The 21,460-nt window shown below is 48.7% G+C and overlaps 1 protein-coding gene across 1 annotated transcript; it reads left to right on the top strand.

Moving 5' to 3' along the window:
* The first annotated feature begins 8,498 nt into the window (after nucleotides 1-8,498).
* MYCN (MYCN proto-oncogene, bHLH transcription factor) lies at nucleotides 8,499-15,573 on the top strand. The gene is made up of 3 exons (XM_050753417.1): nucleotides 8,499-9,334; nucleotides 10,536-11,442; nucleotides 14,061-15,573. The coding sequence occupies exons 1-3, from the start codon at nucleotides 9,179-9,181 to the stop codon at nucleotides 14,663-14,665; spliced, it is 1,668 nt and encodes a 555-aa protein (XP_050609374.1). The 5' UTR covers nucleotides 8,499-9,178; the 3' UTR covers nucleotides 14,666-15,573.
* Nucleotides 15,574-21,460: the final 5,887 nt, after the last annotated feature.

The raw sequence follows: 21,460 nt of genomic DNA, 5'->3' as shown, positions 1-21,460 counted from the left end.
TTTCCTCTTTTGTGCTAAGAATGCCATCTGTCCCTTTGACAGGTTTTTGGATTTGATACCACTTACCAGGAAATATGACCATTATAAGCATTGTAAGAGGATTCAAAAGTGTCCATCCCAAACAGCCCTGTTTTAGGAACTCCATACAGGATCCCACATTTTTCATGTGTAGAGGTTTTACCATTTTTCAAGTCCCTACCCCACAGAATAAAGCCCTTTTCCTCTACAATTTCTTAGAGCTCATAATATACAGCAAGGTAACATACATGGCCCCATTTTGATTGTAGATTTCCTGTCTTCTCTGTTGCAATTAAAAGAATATTATCATCCTTATTTGTAGGTAAGAAAACTGAGGCTGATGGAAATGGACGTGCCTAAGATCATATAGAAATAAGAGAACCAGGTCATCAAAATTCATTTCTGAATCTAAGCCCACTGCTCTCCAGGTATCTTTCCCTTATGGAATAAAAGCAGGGATAGGGCTCATTATTCCGATTTTATGGACCAGGAGAAGTTAATGGACCAATCTAAAATTCCTCAAGAAGTAAGGCACAATTCTAAGCTTGAAGAACTCCAGTCCTCTCTCCAGGTGACCTTGTGTTCTTACTAGGACTACCTTATACTACCTTGACCCTGCAGTACCTTCTTTCAAGCCTAAAGTTACTTGTTTACGGACAAGCCAAGAAGAGTAAAGGGGCGTGGCCCAGAGAGATTTCCAGTTGAAGAAAGAATGATTCACCAGCCCCATTAAAACAAAGAGCCATTTTCTGCAGGCTCCCCCAGGACCCACGTGCTGTGGTCTATTGCTGTGGGGTACATGGAGCCCCTGCAGGAGGGCTTGGACTAGAAGGAAGGGAGGGTACTAACCTTTACTGAACATCCATTATAAACCAGACACTTTACAGATGGCTACTTCATGTAATCCTCACATGATACTAAAAGAAAGATGAAAAAATGGCCCAGTGTGGTGGCTCATGCCTGTCATCTCAGCACTTTGGAAGGCCGAGGTGGGTGGATCACTTGAGGCCAGGAGTTTGAGACCAGCCCAGCCAACATGGTGAAGCCCCTTTGCTACTTAAAATACAAAAAAAAAAAAATTATCCGGGCGTGGTGGCTCGAGCCTCTAATCCTAGCTACTCAGGAGGCTAAGGCACAAGAATCACTTGAACCTGGTAGGCGGGGGTTGCAGTGAGCCAAGATGGTGTCACTGCACTCCGGCCTGGGCAACAGAGTGAGATTCTGTCGAAAGGAAGGGAGGGACGGACAGACGGACGGACGGAAGGAAGGAAGGAAGGAAGGAAGGAAGGAAGGAAGGAAGGAAGGAAGGAAGGAAAGAGAGAGAAAGAAAAAGAAAGAAAGAAAGAAGGAAGGAAGGAAGGAAGGAAGGAAGGAAAGAAAGAAAGAAAGAAAGAAAGAAAGAAAAAGAAAGAAAGAAAGAAAGAAAGAAAGAAAGAAAGAAAGAAAGAAAGAGAGAGAGAAAGAGAAAGAAGAAATGAAGGCCCAGAAAAGTTGGACTATCCAACACAGCAGGACTCGCTGGCGTATCTGGTGTCGGAGCTGTTCTTTCCAGCATTTGCTGCAGCAGATGATGTAGAAGATGGAAAGGCAACATGGGAAAGGGTCGTGTACTCAGGAACTCCTCATCCTGTTAGGGAAGTCACACACACACGCATGAATCTGATAAAGAATCCCTGTGGCCAGGCACGCTGGCTCACGCCTGTAATCCCAGCTCTTTTGAGACACTGAAGCGGGAGGTCGCCTGAGGTCAGGAGTTCGAGACAAGCCTGTCCAACACGGAGAAAGCCCGTCTCTACCAAAACTACAAAAATTAGCCGTGCGTGGTGGCACGCGCCTGTAATCCCAGCTACTCAGGAGGCTGAGGCACAAGAATCACTTGAACCTGGGAGACAGAGGTTGCAGTGAGCAGAGATTGTGCCACTGTACTCACTGTACTCCAGCCTGGGAGACAAGAATTAAAAAAAAAAAAGAAAGAACCCCTTGTTGGCGGCAGGCAATATAAGATTAATGGAGATTTGGGGGCAGAGAACGAGTAGGGTTAGGGGAAGGGAGGACAAGATTCCTTCCAGGACAGTCTCCAGCTGAACTTTGAGGAAAGAATTTGAATAAACAGAAATGAAAGGAAAAGACTTTCTAGGCCAGAAGTAGCAGCTTCTGGAAATGAGCAGGTAGAATCACTGATATTTACCAGTGATTGTTATCTGAGTCCAAGGAAACTGAAAGGGCCAGCAGGCAGATTCTAGCAATTCCACTCAGATATTGAGGTGGCCAGGGCCGTCTGTGGGGCTGCAGGAGTGTATCCAGCTTTATAGGAAAATGAAATTAGCAAGAATCAGTGGGTGAGATCAGCCATCTACTAAGTAATCACCTGAGGAGAAGATCCGAAAACTGCAGCACAGAGCAAGGAGATCTGGATACAGCCAAAGCACGTCATTGTGCCTGGAAAGTAATCCCAGGAAAAGGAGATCCCTTTCCTTCATAGAGAGCCTGCCTGTTCCCAGGGGCAGCGCCAAATGGACTCAAAGGCCAGATCTGGCATCAGAATTCCTTGTAGCCCTTACAGGTTCCTACTAAGATAAGGATCCCCTAATTGTGAGCCATTCCAGTGCACTGACAAATTCAAATTTGAGGTCCACAAGGGGAAACCTATTTCCCCTCAAACCCTGTACCCGTGCAGCCTGGCCCTGAGCAGCTGCCTCCAGGGACAGCTTTCCCATTTTGACTTTTAGCATAAGGAAACTAAGGGAAATGAAAATTCCAACTCCACAGCGGCAATGCCACTGTCCGTTTCCCGCAGCTCTTCATGGTTTGCAGTGCATTTTGACTCACTCCATTAGTCCTCTCTCAAGTCTATGTAATGCATGAAGCTGGAGGGAAGTCTTCAGAGTGGAAGGGGTCTTTGAGCTGCCTCCAAGGATGCAAAATTAGTCTCTGAGGGCAGTCCGGGGTCTGCTGGACACTTCCATTGTCTAAGTCAGTAATCAAATTACTGGCATTAAATGAAGATAATTTTTGTTTTAAACCTAATTATGCCTTTACAAATAAAACTTCCCACCTCCAACTCTCTCAATGGTGGGTCTCAAACTCTCCTCCAGCCTCAGATGTCAAAAAACTATGCATTTTGCCTTGGGCACATCCAACATCATATACGTTGAATGGCTTTGATGGGCTTGATTCTAATCTTAATTAAAGCAGTGCCCGTTTTGGTCCATCTTGGTCTCTTTGAACCCACTCTCAGCTGACTCAGTTCAATAGTAGTTTGGTGGGAAAAATGCCAACTGTCCTGGGAAACAAAGGAGAAATTTGGGAGTAACTTTAGGCTTCACAAAAGGGTCAAGGGTCCCTTATGTCACTTGAAATGATTAACTTTACTGAAGAGTAACAAAATTATTTTTGAAAAATAAAAACAAAGAAATTAAATTTGCTCATAACCCCACTGCTTTAAAAAAAAAAAAAAAAAAGGTATAGACCAGGCGTGGTGGCTCACGCCTGTAATCCTAGCAATTTGGGAAGCTGAGGTGGGCAGATCACTTGAGGTCAGGGGTTTGAAATTAGCCTGGCCACCAAGGTGAAACCCTGTCTCTACTAAAAATACAAAAATTAACCTGGTGTGGTGGCATGTGCCTGTAATTCCAGCTACCAGGGAGGCTGAGGCAGGAGAATCACTTCAACCAGGGAGGTGGAGGCTGAGTGAGCCGAGACTGTGCCACTGCACTCCAGCCTGAGCAATAAAGCGAGACTCCATCTCAAAAAAAAAAAAATTAAGCAGGCATAGTGGCGAGTGCCTATAATCTCAGCTACTGGGGAGGCTGAGGCACAAGAATCACTTGAACCTGGGAGGCAGAGGTTGCAGTGAGCCAAGATCATGCCACTGCACTCCAGCCTGGATGAAACTGTCTAAATAAATAAATAAATAAATAAATGTATGTTACATCAAGTCCAAAGTTTCTCCCTCCACCTGACTGATTCTCTTCTTCAAAGTAAACTACTGTTAACAACTTGGTGCACATTCTTCTCAATTTGTTACTGGGTTGATGCAGATATATCTAAGTATATATAAGTACATATATATCCAAAATGCCAGATAGATTGACCTATACCTTGCTTATTTTCCTTCACGTTCACAAACATTTCCCAAGTCTGTAACTACAGATCTAACACATTATTTCTTCTGGGTGTATGTAATTCCACTGCATGGATATGTTACATACCATTCTCCTGTTTAATTTGTTTTTGTTACAGATATTGAGATTGCTTATAGTATTTTTGTTATTGAGAATGATGCAGCCACCCACATTCTTATTTATATGCTTTTGTGTGTTTGTCTTATTATTTCTCGTAGGATGGATCCTGAAGAGTGGAACTGCTTTTCCTCTTAGGGCAGGCACACCAACAGTGTATGTGAGGCCCCTGCCCCCACTCCCCAGGCTGGCCAGTACTTTGGGCCAATCTGCTAGACCCAAACACGTTAATCTCATTGAGATTTAATTTGCATTCTCCTGACTACCGGTGAAGTTGAGCATCTTTTCGTATGTTTATTGACAATTTGCATTTCTTATTCAGTAAATTACCTACTCATATCCTAGAGTCATATTTCTGTCTGCCTGTTTTTTCTATTCAATTTGTGGGAGCTCTTTGTATAGCTGGGATATAATCTTTGACTCAATACATGGCAAGTATTTTCTATTACTGTTGTCATCTTTTTATTGTAGTAAAATTCTTACATGCAGCACCCCCACCCCTCCCCCGCCTTTTTTTTTTTTTTTTTTTTTTTTGCATTTGGATTAGGCAGAGAGCTAGCTTTACTGTTTTCCAGATGAAGTAAATCAATCCCAAGGATTTTAAAATTATTTAATCAGTAAAAATGTACACATTTTGAGGGAGAAGGCGTGAAGATCCCAGGAAAAACTGTGCTGTTGTCCCTGCAGATAGACCCAGTAGATCTTTTTCCTTTTTTTTCTTTCTTTTGAGACAAGGTCTCATTCTGTCATCCAGGCTGGAATGCAGTGGCGTGATGATGGCACACTGCAGCCTTGATCTCCCTGGGCTCAGGTGATCTTTCTGCCTCAGCCTCCCAAGTAGCTGGGACCACAGGCATGCACCCACCACGCCCAGCTAATTTTTATATTTTCGGTAGAGACGGGGTTTCACCGTGTTGCCTAGGCTAGTCTCAAACTCCTGGGCTCAAGCCATCTGTCCTCCTCAGACTCTTGAAGTACCAGGATTACAGGCATGAGCCACCACGCCTGGCCAACCCAGCAGATCTTTAATTTACAATCTGGAAAACCCGTTTAGAGGCTGTTGCTCTCCTAGCCGGTCATGGTTTGGGCCCTTCTCAACGTGTGTATGTGTGTGTTGCTTCTTTGTGTGTGTGTCTTAGTAAAGAGGAGATATGTAAACTAAAATATTCTCCTCCCTCAAAAATCGCCTGACTTAATTATAAACCAAACCCTGTAAATAACTCTATCCTAGCAGTTGGTCATTAGATTGAGGCATCTGTTTCAGATGTGGGTCTCCCTCCCTGGTCCACAGTGAACTCCTTGCGGCTGTGCCTTAACTTACCTCTGTTCCAAACCTCCCCAGGGGCTCAGACACAGCAGTAGATGGGTACTTGTCTCAGTCCATTTTGTGTTGCTATAACATAATAGCACAGACTGGGTAACTTATAAAGAAAGGAAATGTATTTCTCATGTTTCTGGAGGCTGAGAAGTCCAAAATCAAGGTGCCAGCAATTGCTGAGGGCCTTCATGGCAGGAAAAAGGAAGAGAGAGCAAGAGATCAAACTCCCAGCCTCAAGCCCTTTTATAATTAGCATTAATCCATTCACAAGAGTGGAACCCTCATGACCTAAACACCTCCCATTAGGTCCTGAGACAGGAATAATACAAGGTGGCTGCAGAATAATAGAAAATTTCAGGCAGCAATTTCACATAACTAGCAAAGGGAAACTGTGGAAATAGCTGCAGAGGCCATGGCCTGATAAGACCCTGAAGAACAGAGCGTGGACCAAGCTGGCTAAGACCCACTGAACCCAGCATGGCACTGGATTTGACCTAGGTTTCTCTTAGGACCTCATTACACACTCATTAACATACTAACTCACACACCCCACTAACATCGTGAGAGTTCCGAGAACACCCATATTTGCTGTAAAAATAGGTAGTGTCACAGTTCTGAGAAATCTCCACCTTTTTCTAGGAATGATCATGAATATTCCACCTCTTGGTTGAAGAAACTCATAAAGGTAGCAGCCCCAAACCCCCTTTCATGTGAGTCTCTTGAGTACACCCGCATTCCCTTTTCTTGAGTGCGTACTTTTCCCTTTGCAATAAGTCATACTTTCACTATTTTCCAACCGGTCTTTGAATTCATTCTCTTGACAATGTCAAGAGCCTGGACACGGGCTGAGGTCTAGATCCCACTGGCATTTGGGGACCTCCCTTCCAACACTGTTGCACTGGGGTTTAAATTTCCAACATGTGTTTTTGTGGGGGGACACATTGAAACCACGGCAGTACTGAACAAAACCTTGGCTTTGAAGCCATATGAAGACTTGTTTTGTGTGTATTCACATAGTTGAAGTATTTCAACATTTTTAAGAGAGATTTTCAGGCTTCTCTATAAGCAGACTAAGAATCAGTATTAGCATGTTTTCTCCATGTACAAAGCCTTTTATCTTTCTACTTACAAATGAAGGTAACCGATAAATATTTGTTGCATTTTATCATTCTGTTAACCTTCAGATTCAGACTTGTCAGTAATTACTGGCTTGCATTAAAAGCAGGAGATTAGAGATTGAGGTCCAGGGAGTATAAATGATTTGCTCAAAGGCGTGTAGAGTAACCAGGTCTCCTGTCCCTCTGTCCCTCTCTTCTGCTACACCTTGTCCCTCAACAAAGGGTGAATGACCTACTGATGGTCATTCATCTGATGAGAAAGGACAAAGGTGGGGCTTTGACTCTGAGCAACTGAACCCATCCTGGCCTATTTTCACAGTCCTGCCACGGAAGATCTGGCTGCCTTAAAAGGACTCATTCAGTGATCTTGGTCTTGAACAATACCATGAGTACTTACTATATACAGGTACGCTGCTGTGCCCTGAGGATCCCCTCTGGAGCAAAACTGACCCAGGTCATCACAGGTTAGCGAGGGAGAGTGAGCCTGTCTTCTACAGTGTCACCGAAGTGAGCACTGAACAAATACTCCCAGGCATAGATCATTACAAATGGAGGTGAGTGCTGGGCAAGAAAGGACAGGATGCTAGGCGAGAATTCAGCAGGAGGGCTTGATGTCGATTAGGGGGCTAGGGAAAAGCAGAAGTGGGGCTGTAAAAGGCTTTTGCAAAGGTGAAGCCTTTTACATTTGTGAGGGAAATAACAATAATAAAGGTACTTGGAAGGGCAGCTCATCCGCATTCATGGGCCTCTTCCTAGAACTCTGGGAATCTTTCTCCCTGTAGCTCTGTAGGCATCCAGGGTCAGGGCTGGAGAGGCCTTCACAAATGCTAATCTGTGAGCATTTTATGGGTTGCCCCCTGACCCTCAGCAACCTCCTCCTTAACTAGATCCGATGGTGAGTTGAAGAGGTGGGGGCGATGGAGAATGGCATTTCCAGTTTAGAGAAAAAAGTGGGGGGGAGAGGGGGGAGAGGGGGAAGCCTTCCCACCCCAATCCCAGGGCCAGGTTTCCCTCCCTCCACACAAGCCTAAGGAATGTTTTTCAAGGCAAAATCCCACCTCACTGTGTATTTGGTTGTGAAGGGGGCTGTCCAGGAGACCAGGATTGTTCTTGGAGAGTTTGGTGGGCAGGGGCAATAATGTCTGATCCCCCGCAGACAAATGCACCTGTAAGAAAGCTAGACCAGCATGAAGTAAAGCCAGGATTTGATGGTGGAGGGGCCGATGCTGCTGCTGGACAGAGAGGTGTTATTGTCCCCGGAAGAATATCATGTCGTAGTCATCATCATAATAATAACTGACACAACTATTATGGGCTGGAGACTTATGAGAGCTTTCATAACTCTCAGGTAAGAGGCACTACGAACTCCATTTCACAATTGAGGAAACTGAGGCACAAAGAAACGAAGTAGTGACAGCAGCTTTCCTTTTTCCCTTCAACAATTCGGAATCAAGCTTTTTGAGCCGAGGCTGGATCTCAGGAGGTGTGGACAGCAGTTCCATCTCTGGAAATCAGATTCGCCTGCCCATAATTGGGGAGAATGGTGGCTTTGAAAAGGTTAACTTGGAAGCCCTGGGGACGGCTGCAGGGAACGTACGCCCATTCCCCCTCGGAAGCAGAGCCAGGCCGCCTCCCCTCCGCAGTGGTGAGGACTCGTGGACAGTCCCACGGGGATGGCGGGAGACTTGCGGAGTGGCCGCCCTCCAGGTCCGCGCCGAGGCCGGGCAGCTCCGCTTTCTGCTCAGTCTCCGCGAGGTGTCGCCTTCGGCCGAAGAAACCACCGCGGCGCCACCCTCGTAGCTCGCACTTATTTATTTATTTTCAAACAAGGGGGGCGCCCCTCTCCTTTCAATTCGAAACTAGAAACATCCAGAGGTCTTGTTCCTAAGGGGGCGCGTCCTCTCCCTGCTATTTTGCACCTTCGGACTAGCCTTCTTTCGGAATTACACAGGAGCAACCTCTCTGCAAGGCCTTGCTCAACGTTGGCCTCGCGCTCAGCTGCACAACACGCGGTCAAAGCGGGGGCTGGGTTAGAAGCATCGGTCTCCCCTCTCCAACACACACCCCCGGAGCCCTCCGTAATTTTTTTTTTTCTTTTAATGACAAGCAATTGCCAGGCCCGCAGGGTGGGTGCTGCATTGCACCGCTCGGCGCGCAGCTGGTTCTCAGAGTGCAGCCGGTGCAAGCCCGGGGGTCCAAAAGGGCGGGAGGAGCACACCCCGGGCTTCCCAGCTTTGCAGCCTTCTCTCTGCAAAGAAAAGCAAGTGGCTTTTGGCGCGAAAGCCTTGGCGCCTCCCCTGATTTTTATGGAAATCAGGAGGGCGGGGTAAAGCCGCTTTCCTCTCCTTTCTCCCTCCCCCTTGTCTGCGCCACAGCCCCCTTCTCTCCCCGCCCCCCGGGTGTGTCAGATTTTTCAGTTAATAATATCCCCCGAGCTTCAAAGCGCAGGCAGTGACAGTCATCTGTCTGGACGCGCTGGGTGGATGCGGGGGGCTCCTGGGAACTGTGTTGGAGCCGAGCAAGCGCTAGCCAGGCGCAAGCGCGCACAGACTGTAGCCACCCGAGGACACCCCCGCCCCCCGGCCCACCCGGAGACACCCGCGCAGAATCGCCTCCGGATCCCCTGCAGTCGGCGGGAGGTAAGGAGCAGGGCTTCCAAACCGCCCGGCGCCCAGGGAGCGACGAGCGCCGGGGCAAGGCAAGCCCTGGACGGGATTGCGACGTGCGCACCGGGCGCCCGAATATGCCCGGGGGACTGTTTCTGCTTCCGAAACAAAACCGTCTCTGGGTTTTCCCAGAAAAGCCAGTTCCAGCCCCGAAGCCATCCTGGCTAAAGGAGACCCGCCCTAATCCTTTTGCAGCCCTTACCGGGGGGAGTAATGGCTTCTGCGAAAAGAAATTCCCCCTGCTCTAGAAGATCTGTCTGTGTTTGAGCTGTCGGAGAGCCGGTGCGTCCCCACCCTAGGCTGGGGTTCTTCTCCAAAGGGTGCCCCTGGAGGAAGAAGACGGGGGGTTAGGCAGGGCGAGGCCACCGCGGTCGTAATCTGGGTCACGGCTGCTCCAGCTCGGAGGAGAGGCGGCTTTCCCGGTGACCCTCCTCGCGCGGGCGCCCCTGCACCATTCCCGGGAACAGGGGCTCAACCTCCCCCTCCCTGGAAGAGGACGCTGTTGGGGGTTTGGAAGAGCAGGGATGGGCTTAGAGAGGTTCCAGATAAGCTATTGGTAGGAGTATCCCTGCAGCGGGTGAATGCCGAGGGCGTTTGCTCAAATTTGGGGAGGGGAAGGATTTGTGGATATGGGTGTCTGTTGTTGGTCTCTGTCTAGAGAAAGGCTTTTTCATTTGCAAAGTTTCCTAAATCCCCTGCTATCATTTGCACTCCCGAGGCTGCATTTTTACAAAGGGGGTAGAAGGTACTCCAAATACCATACCCGGTAGCTGGGTCGGAGAGCCCAGGGCTTCCCCAGAGCAGCCGGCCCCTCGCCGCTGCGAGTGGGGTTGTTTGCGTGCTGGTGAGAGCTAGAATTCTGCAGCCTGGAACAGCCCCCTCCCCCAGGCAGTGCCTTGTGTGAATGAAATGGCAGTTTCCAAAGTTGCGGAGCCACGCCACCACCCCCTGCATCTGCATGCCCCCTCCCACCCCCTGTCGTAGACAGCTTGTACACAAAAGGAGGGAGGGAGGGAGGGAGCGAGAGGCACAACTTCCTCCACCTTCGGGAGCCGTGGGCAGAGTAGGGGGCTTGGAGGGAAGATTGGGGAACCGGGTTAGAGGGGGCGCCCATTGCCTTTCCCCTCGGTCTGCTCCGTTTGCCCACCCTCTCCGGTGTGTCTGTCGGTTGCAGTGTTGGAGGTCGGCGCCGGCCCCCGCCTTCCGCGCCCCCCACGGGAAGGAAGCACCCCCGGTATTAAAACGAGCGGGGCGGAAAGAAGTCTTCAGTCGCCGGCCGGGAGGCGAGCCGATGCCGAGCTGCTCCGCGTCCACCATGCCGGGCATGATCTGCAAGAACCCAGACCTCGAGTTTGACTCGCTGCAGCCCTGCTTCTACCCGGACGAAGATGACTTCTACTTCGGCGGCCCCGACTCGACCCCCCCGGGGGAGGACATCTGGAAGAAGTTTGAGCTGCTGCCCACGCCCCCGCTGTCGCCCAGCCGTGGCTTCGCGGAGCACAGCTCCGAGCCCCCGAGCTGGGTCACGGAGATGCTGCTCGAGAACGAGCTGTGGGGCAGCCCGGCCGAGGAGGACGCGTTCGGCCTGGGTGGACTGGGTGGTCTCACCCCCAACCCGGTCATTCTCCAGGACTGCATGTGGAGCGGCTTCTCCGCCCGCGAGAAGCTGGAACGCGCCGTGAGCGAGAAGCTGCAGCACAGCCGCGGGCCGCCGACCGCCGGTTCCACCGCCCAGTCCCCGGGAGCCGGCGCCGCCAGCCCTGCGGGTCGCGGGCACGGCGGGGCTGCGGGAGCCGGCCGCGCCGGGGCCGCCCTGCCCGCCGAGCTCGCCCACCCGGCTGCCGAGTGCGTGGATCCTGCGGTGGTCTTCCCCTTTCCTGTGAACAAGCGCGAGCCAGCGCCCATGCCCGCAGCCCCGGCCAGTGCCCCGGCGGTGGGCCCTGCGGTCGCCTCGGGGGCGGGTGTCTCCGCCCCAGCCGGGGCCCCGGGGGTCGCCCCTCCGCGCCCAGGCGGCCGCCAAACCAGCGGCGGCGACCACAAGGCCCTCAGTACCTCCGGAGAGGACACCCTGAGCGATTCAGGTAAAGACCGAACTCGGGTCCGGCTGCCTCCCTGGGGCACTGGACCCCGGGTCGCGTCCCCTTTGTTAGTGCTCGTATGTCTTGGCCTAGGGAGCATTTTGGAGGCAGTGCTGGGGGCAGAGAGGTCCTGTTTCCTCCAAGTCTCTCCTCGGGGTAAAGGGAAGGGGCTGAGAGAAGGCCGCTGCAAAGGGTGCTCTCCAATTCTGGCCTTTACTAAAGTTCCTTCCACCTTCTCCTGAGGAGCCCTCCTCTAGGCCGTCACGGACCCTCACCCCGTTCCCCCCCCCCCATCTTTTGTAGCGCAGCCCGAGGAATAAAATTGGAGAAAGTTGTGGCTAAACCGGGTGAGGGTTTAGGGGGTTGCTGGGTGCATTGCCTGGACAGAAACCTGTTAGCGCAGGGGTGAAAGGGACTCCGGCCCAGGTCAGGGGAGGGAAAGACATCCCGAAAAGATACAAGGGCTGTGTAAAGCCCTTTTTAAGGCGCAGGAACTTATAGGAGGGTTGCACAGATGGCTAGAGCCGGTTTTCTTTTTTTTTTTTTTTCCCAAATGTCGGTACCCTTCCCCCATCCTCGGTGGGTGGTGGGCTATTTGCTCCCGGTGCGTGGCCAGCAGGCGGCGATATGCGAGTCCAGCAGGCGGGCCCGGGATCTGAAAGGCTGGGGGTGGTGGGGGCACCCTCCCTCCCTCCATTCAGCAGCTGGCTGCAAGTGCAACAGCAGTTGTGTACATTCTTAAGGGGCCTCCTCTTTCCAATGTGCAGTGAAAACTGGCTCCAGTTTTGTCTTCCAGCCTGAATTCCAGGCCTAATTTGAGATGTGAGTTGTATCTGTAACCCAGTGCCCTTGAAGGTGAGGGCAGGCACTCAGCAGCCTCTCCAGGAATGCTCGCATCCTGGGAGGACTCACTGGTTAGTTCTATTGTGTGCATTTGTCTGTGCCTTAAGCTGAAGGGAAGGATTAAAACCAGGCCTTTCCCTGGGGGTCTGGATGAACAGAACTTAACCCAAAGAGTGGCATTGCCTTGTCCTTGGAGCAGGGAGCTGGGACCACCCCCCCTTGGACTTGGAAAACCAGTGTTTTCAGAATGCAGGTGGAAACAATCCTAAATTTACTTCTGGGCTGAGGAGAGATCTTTGAGGCTCCTGGAAGGAAACTTGGTGATAAGCCTCCAGTTTGAAACGGCTCTGTCCCTTTAATGTCTGCGCCTTGACAGCTTTCGGTGAGGAAGCACTTCCGTCCAACAGCTGTCTTCTTGGCAGAAAACCAAAACATTGGCTTAAAGGGACCTACAGACTGGAACAGCCTCACATTTCGGCTTTAGAACAAATCCCACAATTGTTCAGCTTTCCGGTCCCCTTCAGATCAAGCAGAAGATGTGTTTTGATTTTCATGCTTGTATTTTAAACAATAATTTTCTAGCCCGGCGTAGTAGTCAATGAGGAGAGAGGGGAAGAATGCACACAGGATGCTACACGTTTTTGTTGTTGCTGTTGTTATTGATGGCTTTGAGGAGGGCTGCTCCCATTTGGGGGTTTATACCAACTGTGGATTATGGCTTTGTAGTTAAGACTTGATCTTTGTTAAATGCAAAACTGCTTACTTGTATAAAACTCAGGTTTGTGGATGAAAAGTTGTTTTTCTTCTTCAGTTAATTAAATTGTTCCTCTAGTTTGTTTAAGGACTTAAAATCAAACACAACCATGTGTAAATTGCTAAATGAGGCTCCTAAAATGAGAGGCCTCAACTCTTTAAGTGTGGAGCTAGAAATGTAAATAAGTCCACCGGGCAGACTGGTGATTATGATAAAAGCTACCATTTACTGAGCATCTGTCTACTAGGCGCAGCTCTATGCTAAGTCTACGTTTTGTCTGTCAAAGTGGTATCCCCATTTAATAGCTGAGGAAACAGAGGCTTAGAAAGGCTGAGTAACTTGACCAGGGTCATGCAACTGGTCTGCGGTGGATCCAGGATTCTGTCTGACCCTGAAGGCCAAGTTCTTTATATTTATTTCTACCACCTGCTAAAGTCTTGAATGAAGACTGAAAGCACAGTTGGGGAATGGGGAAGGAAAACATACTTATATATACACACATACATGTATATGTATGTATGTATGTTTTTCTTGTTTTGTTTTTTTGATACGGAGTTTTGCTCTTGCTGCCCAGGCTGGAGTGCAGTGATGCGATCTGGGCTCACTGCAACGCCCGCTCCCCGGGTTCAAGTGATTCTCCTGCCTCAGCCTCCCGAGTTAGCTGGGATTACAGGAGCATGCCACCATGCCCAGCAAAGTTTTGTATTTTTAGTAGAGGCGGGGTTTCACCATGTTAGCCAGGATGGTCTCAATCTCCTCATCTCAGGTGATCCTCCCGCCTCTGCCTCCCAAAGTGCTGGGATTACAGGTGTGAGTCACCACGTCCGTCCTACAGATATATTTATTTTAAAGAGATCTAAAACATACATAACTGTCCACATCTACATTGATGGACCCGTAAAAATAACACACTCTGTGCCAGGGTCTGCCGGAAGAGACAGATAACACATACATAATAACATGAATATATATGAATTGCATTCAAATGGTTCTCACATGAGAGTAACTGGCATCTTGTTCTCAGATGATGAAGATGATGAAGAGGAAGATGAAGAGGAGGAAATTGACGTGGTCACTGTGGAGAAGCGGCGTTCCTCCTCCAACACCAAGGCTGTCACCACATTCACCATCACTGTGCGTCCCAAAAACGCAGCCCTGGGTCCCGGGAGGGCTCAGTCCAGCGAGCTGATCCTCAAACGATGCCTTCCCATCCACCAGCAGCACAACTATGCCGCCCCATCTCCCTACGTGGAGAGTGAGGATGCACCCCCCCAGAAGAAGATAAAGAATGAGGTGTCCCCACGTCCGCTCAAGAGTGTCATCCCCCCAAAGGCTAAGAGCTTGAGCCCCCGAAACTCTGACTCGGAGGACAGTGAGCGTCGCAGGAACCACAACATCCTGGAGCGCCAGCGCCGCAACGACCTTCGGTCCAGCTTTCTCACCCTCAGGGACCACGTGCCGGAGCTGGTCAAGAATGAGAAGGCCGCCAAGGTGGTCATTTTGAAAAAGGCCACCGAGTATGTCCACTCCCTCCAGGCCGAGGAGCACCAGCTTTTGCTGGAAAAGGAAAAATTGCAGGCAAGACAGCAGCAGTTGCTAAAGAAAATTGAACACGCTCGGACTTGCTAGACGCTTCTCAAAACTGGACAGTCACTGCCACTTTGCACATTTTGATTTTTTTTAAACAAACATTGTGTTGACATTAAGAATGTTGGTTTACTTTCAAATCGGTCCCCTGTCGAGTTCGGCTCTGGGTGGGGAGCAGGACCACCAGTGTGGGGTTCTGCTGGGACCTTGGAGAGCCTGCCTCCCAGGACGCTGGGTGGCCCTGCAGCCTCCTCCACCTCACCTCCATGACAGCGGTAAAAGTTGGTGACGGTTGGGAGCCTCTGGGGCTGTTGAAGTCACCTTGTGTGTTCCAAGTTTCCAAACAACAGAAAGTCATTCCTTCTTTTTTAAAATGGTGCTTAAGTTCCAGCAGATGCCACGTAAGGGGTTTGCCATTTGATACCCCTGGGGAACATTTCTGTAAATACCATTGACACATCCGCCTTTTGTATACGTCCTGGGTAATGAGAGGTGGCTTTTGCGGCCAGTATTAGACTGGAAGTTCATACCTAAGTACTGTAATAATACCTCAATGTTTGAGGAGCATGTTTTGTATACAAATATATTGTTAATCTCTGTTATGTACTGTACTAATTCTTACACTGCCTGTATACTTTAGTATGACGCTGATACATAACTAAATTTGATACTTATATTTTCGTATGAAAATGAGTTGTGAAAGTTTTGAGTAGATATTACTTTATCACTTTTTGAACTAAGAAACTTTTGTAAAGAAATTTACTATATATATATATGCCTTTTTCCTAGCCTGTTTCTTCCTGTTAATGTATTTGTTCATGTTTGGTGCATAGAACTGGGTAAATGCAAAGTTCTGTGTTTAATTTCTTCAAAATGTATATATTTAGTGCTGCATCTTATAGCACTTTGAAATACCTCATGTTTATGAAAATAAATAGCTTAAAATTAAATGATGCAACTCAACCTTTTCCTTCATGGCACTATACTTTGTCCCTTAAGGAGCAACCATAAATAATCCATAACTTAGAGAGGGGATTTGGTTTCCATAAATAGCCCTTTTTGCACCTGTACAATCCTGGTTGGGGGGCATGAGTCATTGTCCCCACTTAAGGTGGAGGGAACTGAGTTTGGGGAAATGTCCGAGATTATGCAGATGAGAGATGTTACCAGTGACTATTCTGTGCATTGTAGCAATGGCACTTGACAGTTTGTAGAGCACTTCTGTGTATTGTGGCTCCTTAGTGGAATTAAGCTGGGACCTCAGATCAGTCCCTGTAAAAGAAAAGGAAAAGCAGTCACAGGGTTGTTTAACTCGCTTGTATTGGGCTTCGGTAGTATTTGCCCCATTGGCAGACAGTCTTCTGTCTTAACATAGAGCACAGTTTGTCTCCAAGAATTCATTGTTAAAAACCTTTACTAGGATCTGTGGAGGTTCTAGGCTAAGCGTGGTAAGCAGAGTAAAAAGATGGAAATGGGTTCCTCCCTTCAATGAACTCAACCTGATTCACCAACGTGTAATTCATGAAGTGACAGTTACGTAGTCCAGAGCAAGTACCAGGTGCAGGAGAGACCCTGGGGTCACAATGGAGACCCCATATGGGTGGCGTAGCTCCCTACTAGCCATTCCTATCACACAGCAGTGTCTTGGCTACTCCGGCTTCCCTGTGGAGATGGGATCAATCTTGCAGGCTCCAGAAGACTGAGCCAAGACTTATTTGTTAGCGAGGTTTCAGATAGTTTACCTGTCGGGACGTAAGACCCTTGCTTGTAAGCAGCTTCTCAGAACTAAAAGTGTACAAATAACCTATTTCTCTTTTGAGAGTCAGGTTGTACTCAGTTATTTCTCTAGGGTTTTGTTTATCTCAGATTTTTAACTGTGAGCTGGAAAAAAAAAAAAAAAAAAAAGGCCTTTTGCTTCACTGAGAAGAACGCAGGTCCAGAGATGAGACAGCTTTGCTTGCCTGGCCACACAGTTTGTCGGGGCAGAAATGGGAGACACCAAGCCATGTGTCCTTGTCTGCTTTGGTCATTTTATTTCATTATTATTTTTTTCTTTTGAGATGGAGTCTCACTCTGGTGCCCAGGCTGGAGTGCAGTGGCGCAATCTTGGCTCACCGCAACCTCCGCCTCCCAGGTTCAGGCGATTTTCCTGCCTTAGCCTCCTGAGTGGCTAGGACGACAGGTGCATGCCACCACACCTGGTTAATTTTTTGTATTTTTAGTAGAGACAAAGTTTCACCATGTTAGCCAGGATGGTCTCCATCTCCTGACCTTGTGATACACCTACCTCGGCCTCCCAAAGTGCTGGAATTGCAGGCATGAACCACTGTGCCCAGCCACTTTGATCATTTTATAAAGGCAAGTAGGAGTTCAGAACTCGAGTTTGAGATATGAGGTAGGTGAGACTACCATGTACATCTTTCTGATGGTCTTGCCATGTAGAAAATAAGATAAAATGCCCTTTAATTATCCTAGTCCCCATCCCCAGACTAGAAATAATGCACCCTTTCTTTTTGAATTGTCATTCAAAAAACTTCTGTTTGTTTGCATTTTACAGGCCCCAAATCACTCACAGCCTCTGCCCCTCTGTGTATGCAAGAGGCAAAAGAAAGTTAAGCAACCTCACGTTAATTGTGCCCCTAAGATTCTTGAAACCCAGCCCAGTCATCCCAATTTCTCTATTTGTGATTCCTATAAGGAGCCTACCTGAGTGTGTCCAGTGAAATGGAATGCTTAACTGTGAAGAAAGAAAACTGTTCATATGAATGAGGCCACTAAACTACAATTCCTCCTATGCTCTCTTTTTGCTCTGGCTACTGGGAAGCTCAGAGCCAAATTCCACCCCCTGTAACATCTCCAGTGGTCATTCTCTTCTAAATGTTTACGGTTTCTTGTTTTGCATTGTTAGGTTAGTCATCTTTTTAATGTATATAATGTAGTATATAACATGAAATGTTTTTGCATTAGGTGGACCACAAATATGCACCTGAAGTACTAAAACTAAAGTGAAAAAATCCCATATTTGCCTTTTCTGACCTAGCTGAGAGAATGTCACCAAATTTAGCTCTGCAATTATCTATAAAGTAATTGCTGTAGTCACAGAAGAATTGAACTAGTTGTTTCAATAACATGAGAAACCATCTCTGCATTCCAAGAGCAGTTTTGAGACCGGGAAAGAGCTCTACATCATTTAGATCAATAAATCATAGAGCTGAGATGGAGCACAGAGATCATCTCATTGAAATTCATTTCACAGAATGGGGGTGCGGGATCCCACCTGGAATTAATGGCTTTACCCAGGGAGACTAGAGCCAGGGTCTCCTATGATCCGCCCAGTGCCCTTCCCATAACATTTGCTTTCTCATTGCCCACACAGTAGCCTCCCCACCTCCTGGCCCTCCTGTCCACCTACGTCATGCTTCCATATTAACCCTTCTAAACCACCTACTTGTTATGCAAACTTCCAACAGTTCCCTGAGTCCTGACTCTCCGGCCCAGCACGGAGCTGCTTCTACCCGTCCCACCAGCTCCATGGCCCATGGCTCTCCGGGTATTGGACTCTGGCTGTTTCTCATTCGTGACTTGTCTCGCCACATCCCTCCTTCTGGGTTATCCAGATTCCATTAATTGAAATCCTTCTCAATCTTGCACCCCCAGGTGGGCCTTTCCCAGCCCTTGGCCTCTGTGCACTTATCCTCTAGCCCCTCTGGAGACAGAAAAGCTGCCTTATACACCTCCTAGACCCTCTAAATTGTGGGCTCCCTTAAGGCAGTTAGGGCTCTCATTTGCCTCTGATTCTGAGCACCTGCCCTGTGACTGACAGGTGCCAGAGCCTTAGCAGATGCCAGCAGTAGAGACGGTAACAGAGGAAGGAGCGAAGTGAGGATTTCCATTATGGGTGGGTCTCCCACCAACCCCAGTTCACAAGCTCTCGGGCTAATTCAGATGGGAAAAGACATCCCTTAGACCTCAGTGAGTGTCTGGTACCGACTATGCTGGCAGGTCTGGGGAAGTGAAGATAAAATGCTCATACAGGCCTGTCTACAAGAAGCCCACAGTCTGCAAGAGAGGTAAAGCCCTGGGGATTGTATAGAAGGCAAAGGGAGAAACGAAGAGGCACTGGGGTTGAGGGGCTGATGAATGAAAGCATATGAGGGGCCTCGTGGCTGAGTTTGGGGCAGTCTGATGGAGGAAGCTGGTCCTCTGCCTTGGTTCACTGAGTCTACCCCTGGCCTGGCCTGAGGCAGCTCAAACACTTGCCTTAGGCCACAGATGGTCTACACTCACAGTGAAAAAGGTTGCAGTGCCTCCCACCCCTGCGTAGCACTGCAGAGCTTCCCAAGTTTTTGTATGCTTGAGTCTCACAAATCCTTGAGGATTTTTGACCAGTTTATCACATTTCCACATTATAAGTGAGGGAATTTGGTCTTCTGAGTTTTAGTTTCATTAATCCCTGTGGCGGCTATGTTTTGAAATTCTGATTTGAGTTGTTTTCAAAATCAGAGGTTGTTTGATTTGGAAGAAGCAGAGAAGCCAACTAGCTACTCTCCCATTTCAGGGAAGGCACCTACAGTCTGCTTGTGAGAATTCTATTTTTCCTTTATTTTAGTTTAGTTTAGTTTAGTTTTTGAGACAGGGCCCTGCTGTGTTGCCTAGCCTGGCGTGGAGTGCCTGATCTCAGGCACAGTGTCACTCCTGATCAGCACGGTAGTTTTGACCTGCTCCATTTCTGACCTGGGCCAGCCAGTTCACACCTCCTTAGGAAACCCGGTGGTCCCCTGCTCCCAGGAGCTTGTCATAGTGATGCTAAACTTAGTGTGGACACCCAGTAGACATAGGGTGCTATAGCCCAGAACTCCTGCACTCAAGTGATCCTCCTGCCTCAGCCTCCTGAGTAGCTGGGACTACAGGTGCACACACACTGCCATGCCTGGCAGCATTCTTTTTTCTTTTTTTCTTTCCCTCTTTCCCATTCTCTCTCTCTCAACAAATATTTATTTAGCAGCTACCATGTATCAAGCACTGTTCTAGGTGCTTGGGAGATATCAATGAACAAAAAGACAAAACTCTCCCAAATCTTCTCTGCCTTCTTGAAGTTTATAGTCTGAGAGAGAGTGACATCTGTACAAATAAACAGAAAAAGCAAATAAATTAAACAGTATCTAATATAGTGGTGAATGCCACAAAAAAATAAGTAGAAAGGCTAGAGGAATTCAGGGATGCCAACAACAGAGGTAGGGGGCTCAGGGAAGGCGCATCTGGTCCTGGGAGCTGAGGGACAGAACCTGTGGGGAGAGCGTCCAGCCCTGGGCACTCTTGTACTTGCTCAGAAACCAGAACTCAGGCCTCAGGCTTCTTGGTTCAGTGCTTAACTACCCTTATCTCCCTCTAGACATTGGTAAATGTACCCCAGCAAGTTTCCATTCACTGTCTCGAGAAGAAACCATTGAGCATAGTAGTTAAGAGTATGAATCTGGGCCGGGCGTGGTGGCTCATGCCTGTAATCCCAGTACTTTGGGAGACCAAGGCAGGTGGATCACCTGAGGTCAGAAGTTCAAGACCAGCCTGACCCACATGATGAAACCCCATCTCTACTAAAAATACAAAAAAATTAGCCAGATGTGGTTGCGGGAGCCTGTAATCCCAGCTACTCAGGAGGCGAAGGCAGGAGAATTGCCTGAACCCAGGAGGCAGAGGTTGCAGTGAGCCAAGAGCGCACCATTGCACTGCAGCAGCCTGAGTGACAGAGCAAAACTGTGTCTCAAACAAAAGAGTATGAATCTGAAGTTAAGAGTCCCAGTGCAGGGTGTGGTGGCTCAAGCCTGTAATCCCAGCACTTTGGGAGGCCGAGACGGGCGGATCACGAGGTCAGGAGATCGAGACCATTCTGGCTAACACTGTGAAACCCCGTCTCTACTAAAAATACAAAAAACTAGCCGGGCGAGGTGGCGGGCGCCTGTAGTCCCAGCTACTCGGGAGGCTGAGGCAGGAGAATGGCATAAACCCGGGAGGCGGAGCTTGCAGTGAGCTGAGATTGAGATCCACTGCACTCCAGCCTAGGCTACAGAGCTAGACTCTGTCTCAAAAAAAAAAAAAAAAAAAAAAGAGTCCTGGGTTTTGGCCAGGTGCGGTGGCTCATGCCTGTAACACCAGCACTTTGGGAGGCCGAGGCAGGGAGATCAACTGAGGTCGGGAGTTCGAGACCAGCCTGACCAACATAGAGAAACCCCGTCTCTACTAAAAATACAAAATTAGCCGGGCATGGTGACACATGCCTGTAATCCCAGCTACTCAGGAGGCTGAGGCAGGAGAATTGCTTGAACCCGGGAAGCAGAGGTTGCAGTGAGCCAATATTGTGCCATTGCACTCCAACCTGGGCAATAAGAGTGAAAGTCCATCTCAAAGGAAAAAAAAAAAGTTAAAAACTCCCTGGGTTTGTATTTGAATCCCATACTCACAGGCTCCAGATTGTTCAGCTCCCCAACTGGTACAACGAGGGGGATAACACTGGGATTATTAGTGGGATGGCATCATTATTGTTAATATTTTTTTAAACAGGGTCTCCCTCTGGTTGCCCAGATTGGAGTGCAGTGACCTGATCTCGGCTCACTGCAGCCTCGACCTCCCGGACTCAGGTGCTTCTCCCACATCAACCTTCCAAGTAGCTGAGACTACAGGCACATACCACCATATCCAACTAATTTTTTCCATTTTTTGTAGAAATGGGGTTTTGCTATGTTGCCCAGGCTGGTCTTGAACTCCTGACTTCAAGTGATCTGCCTACCTTTGCCTCCCAAAATGCTGAGATGACAGACATAAGCCACTGCACCCCACCTT

Source organism: Macaca thibetana, chromosome 13 (genome assembly GCF_024542745.1).
Source record: "Macaca thibetana thibetana isolate TM-01 chromosome 13, ASM2454274v1, whole genome shotgun sequence".
Taxonomy (NCBI): Eukaryota; Metazoa; Chordata; class Mammalia; order Primates; family Cercopithecidae; genus Macaca; species Macaca thibetana.
The sequence above is the reverse complement of the archived record's forward strand: the minus strand, read 5'-3'. Positions and strand labels throughout refer to the sequence as shown.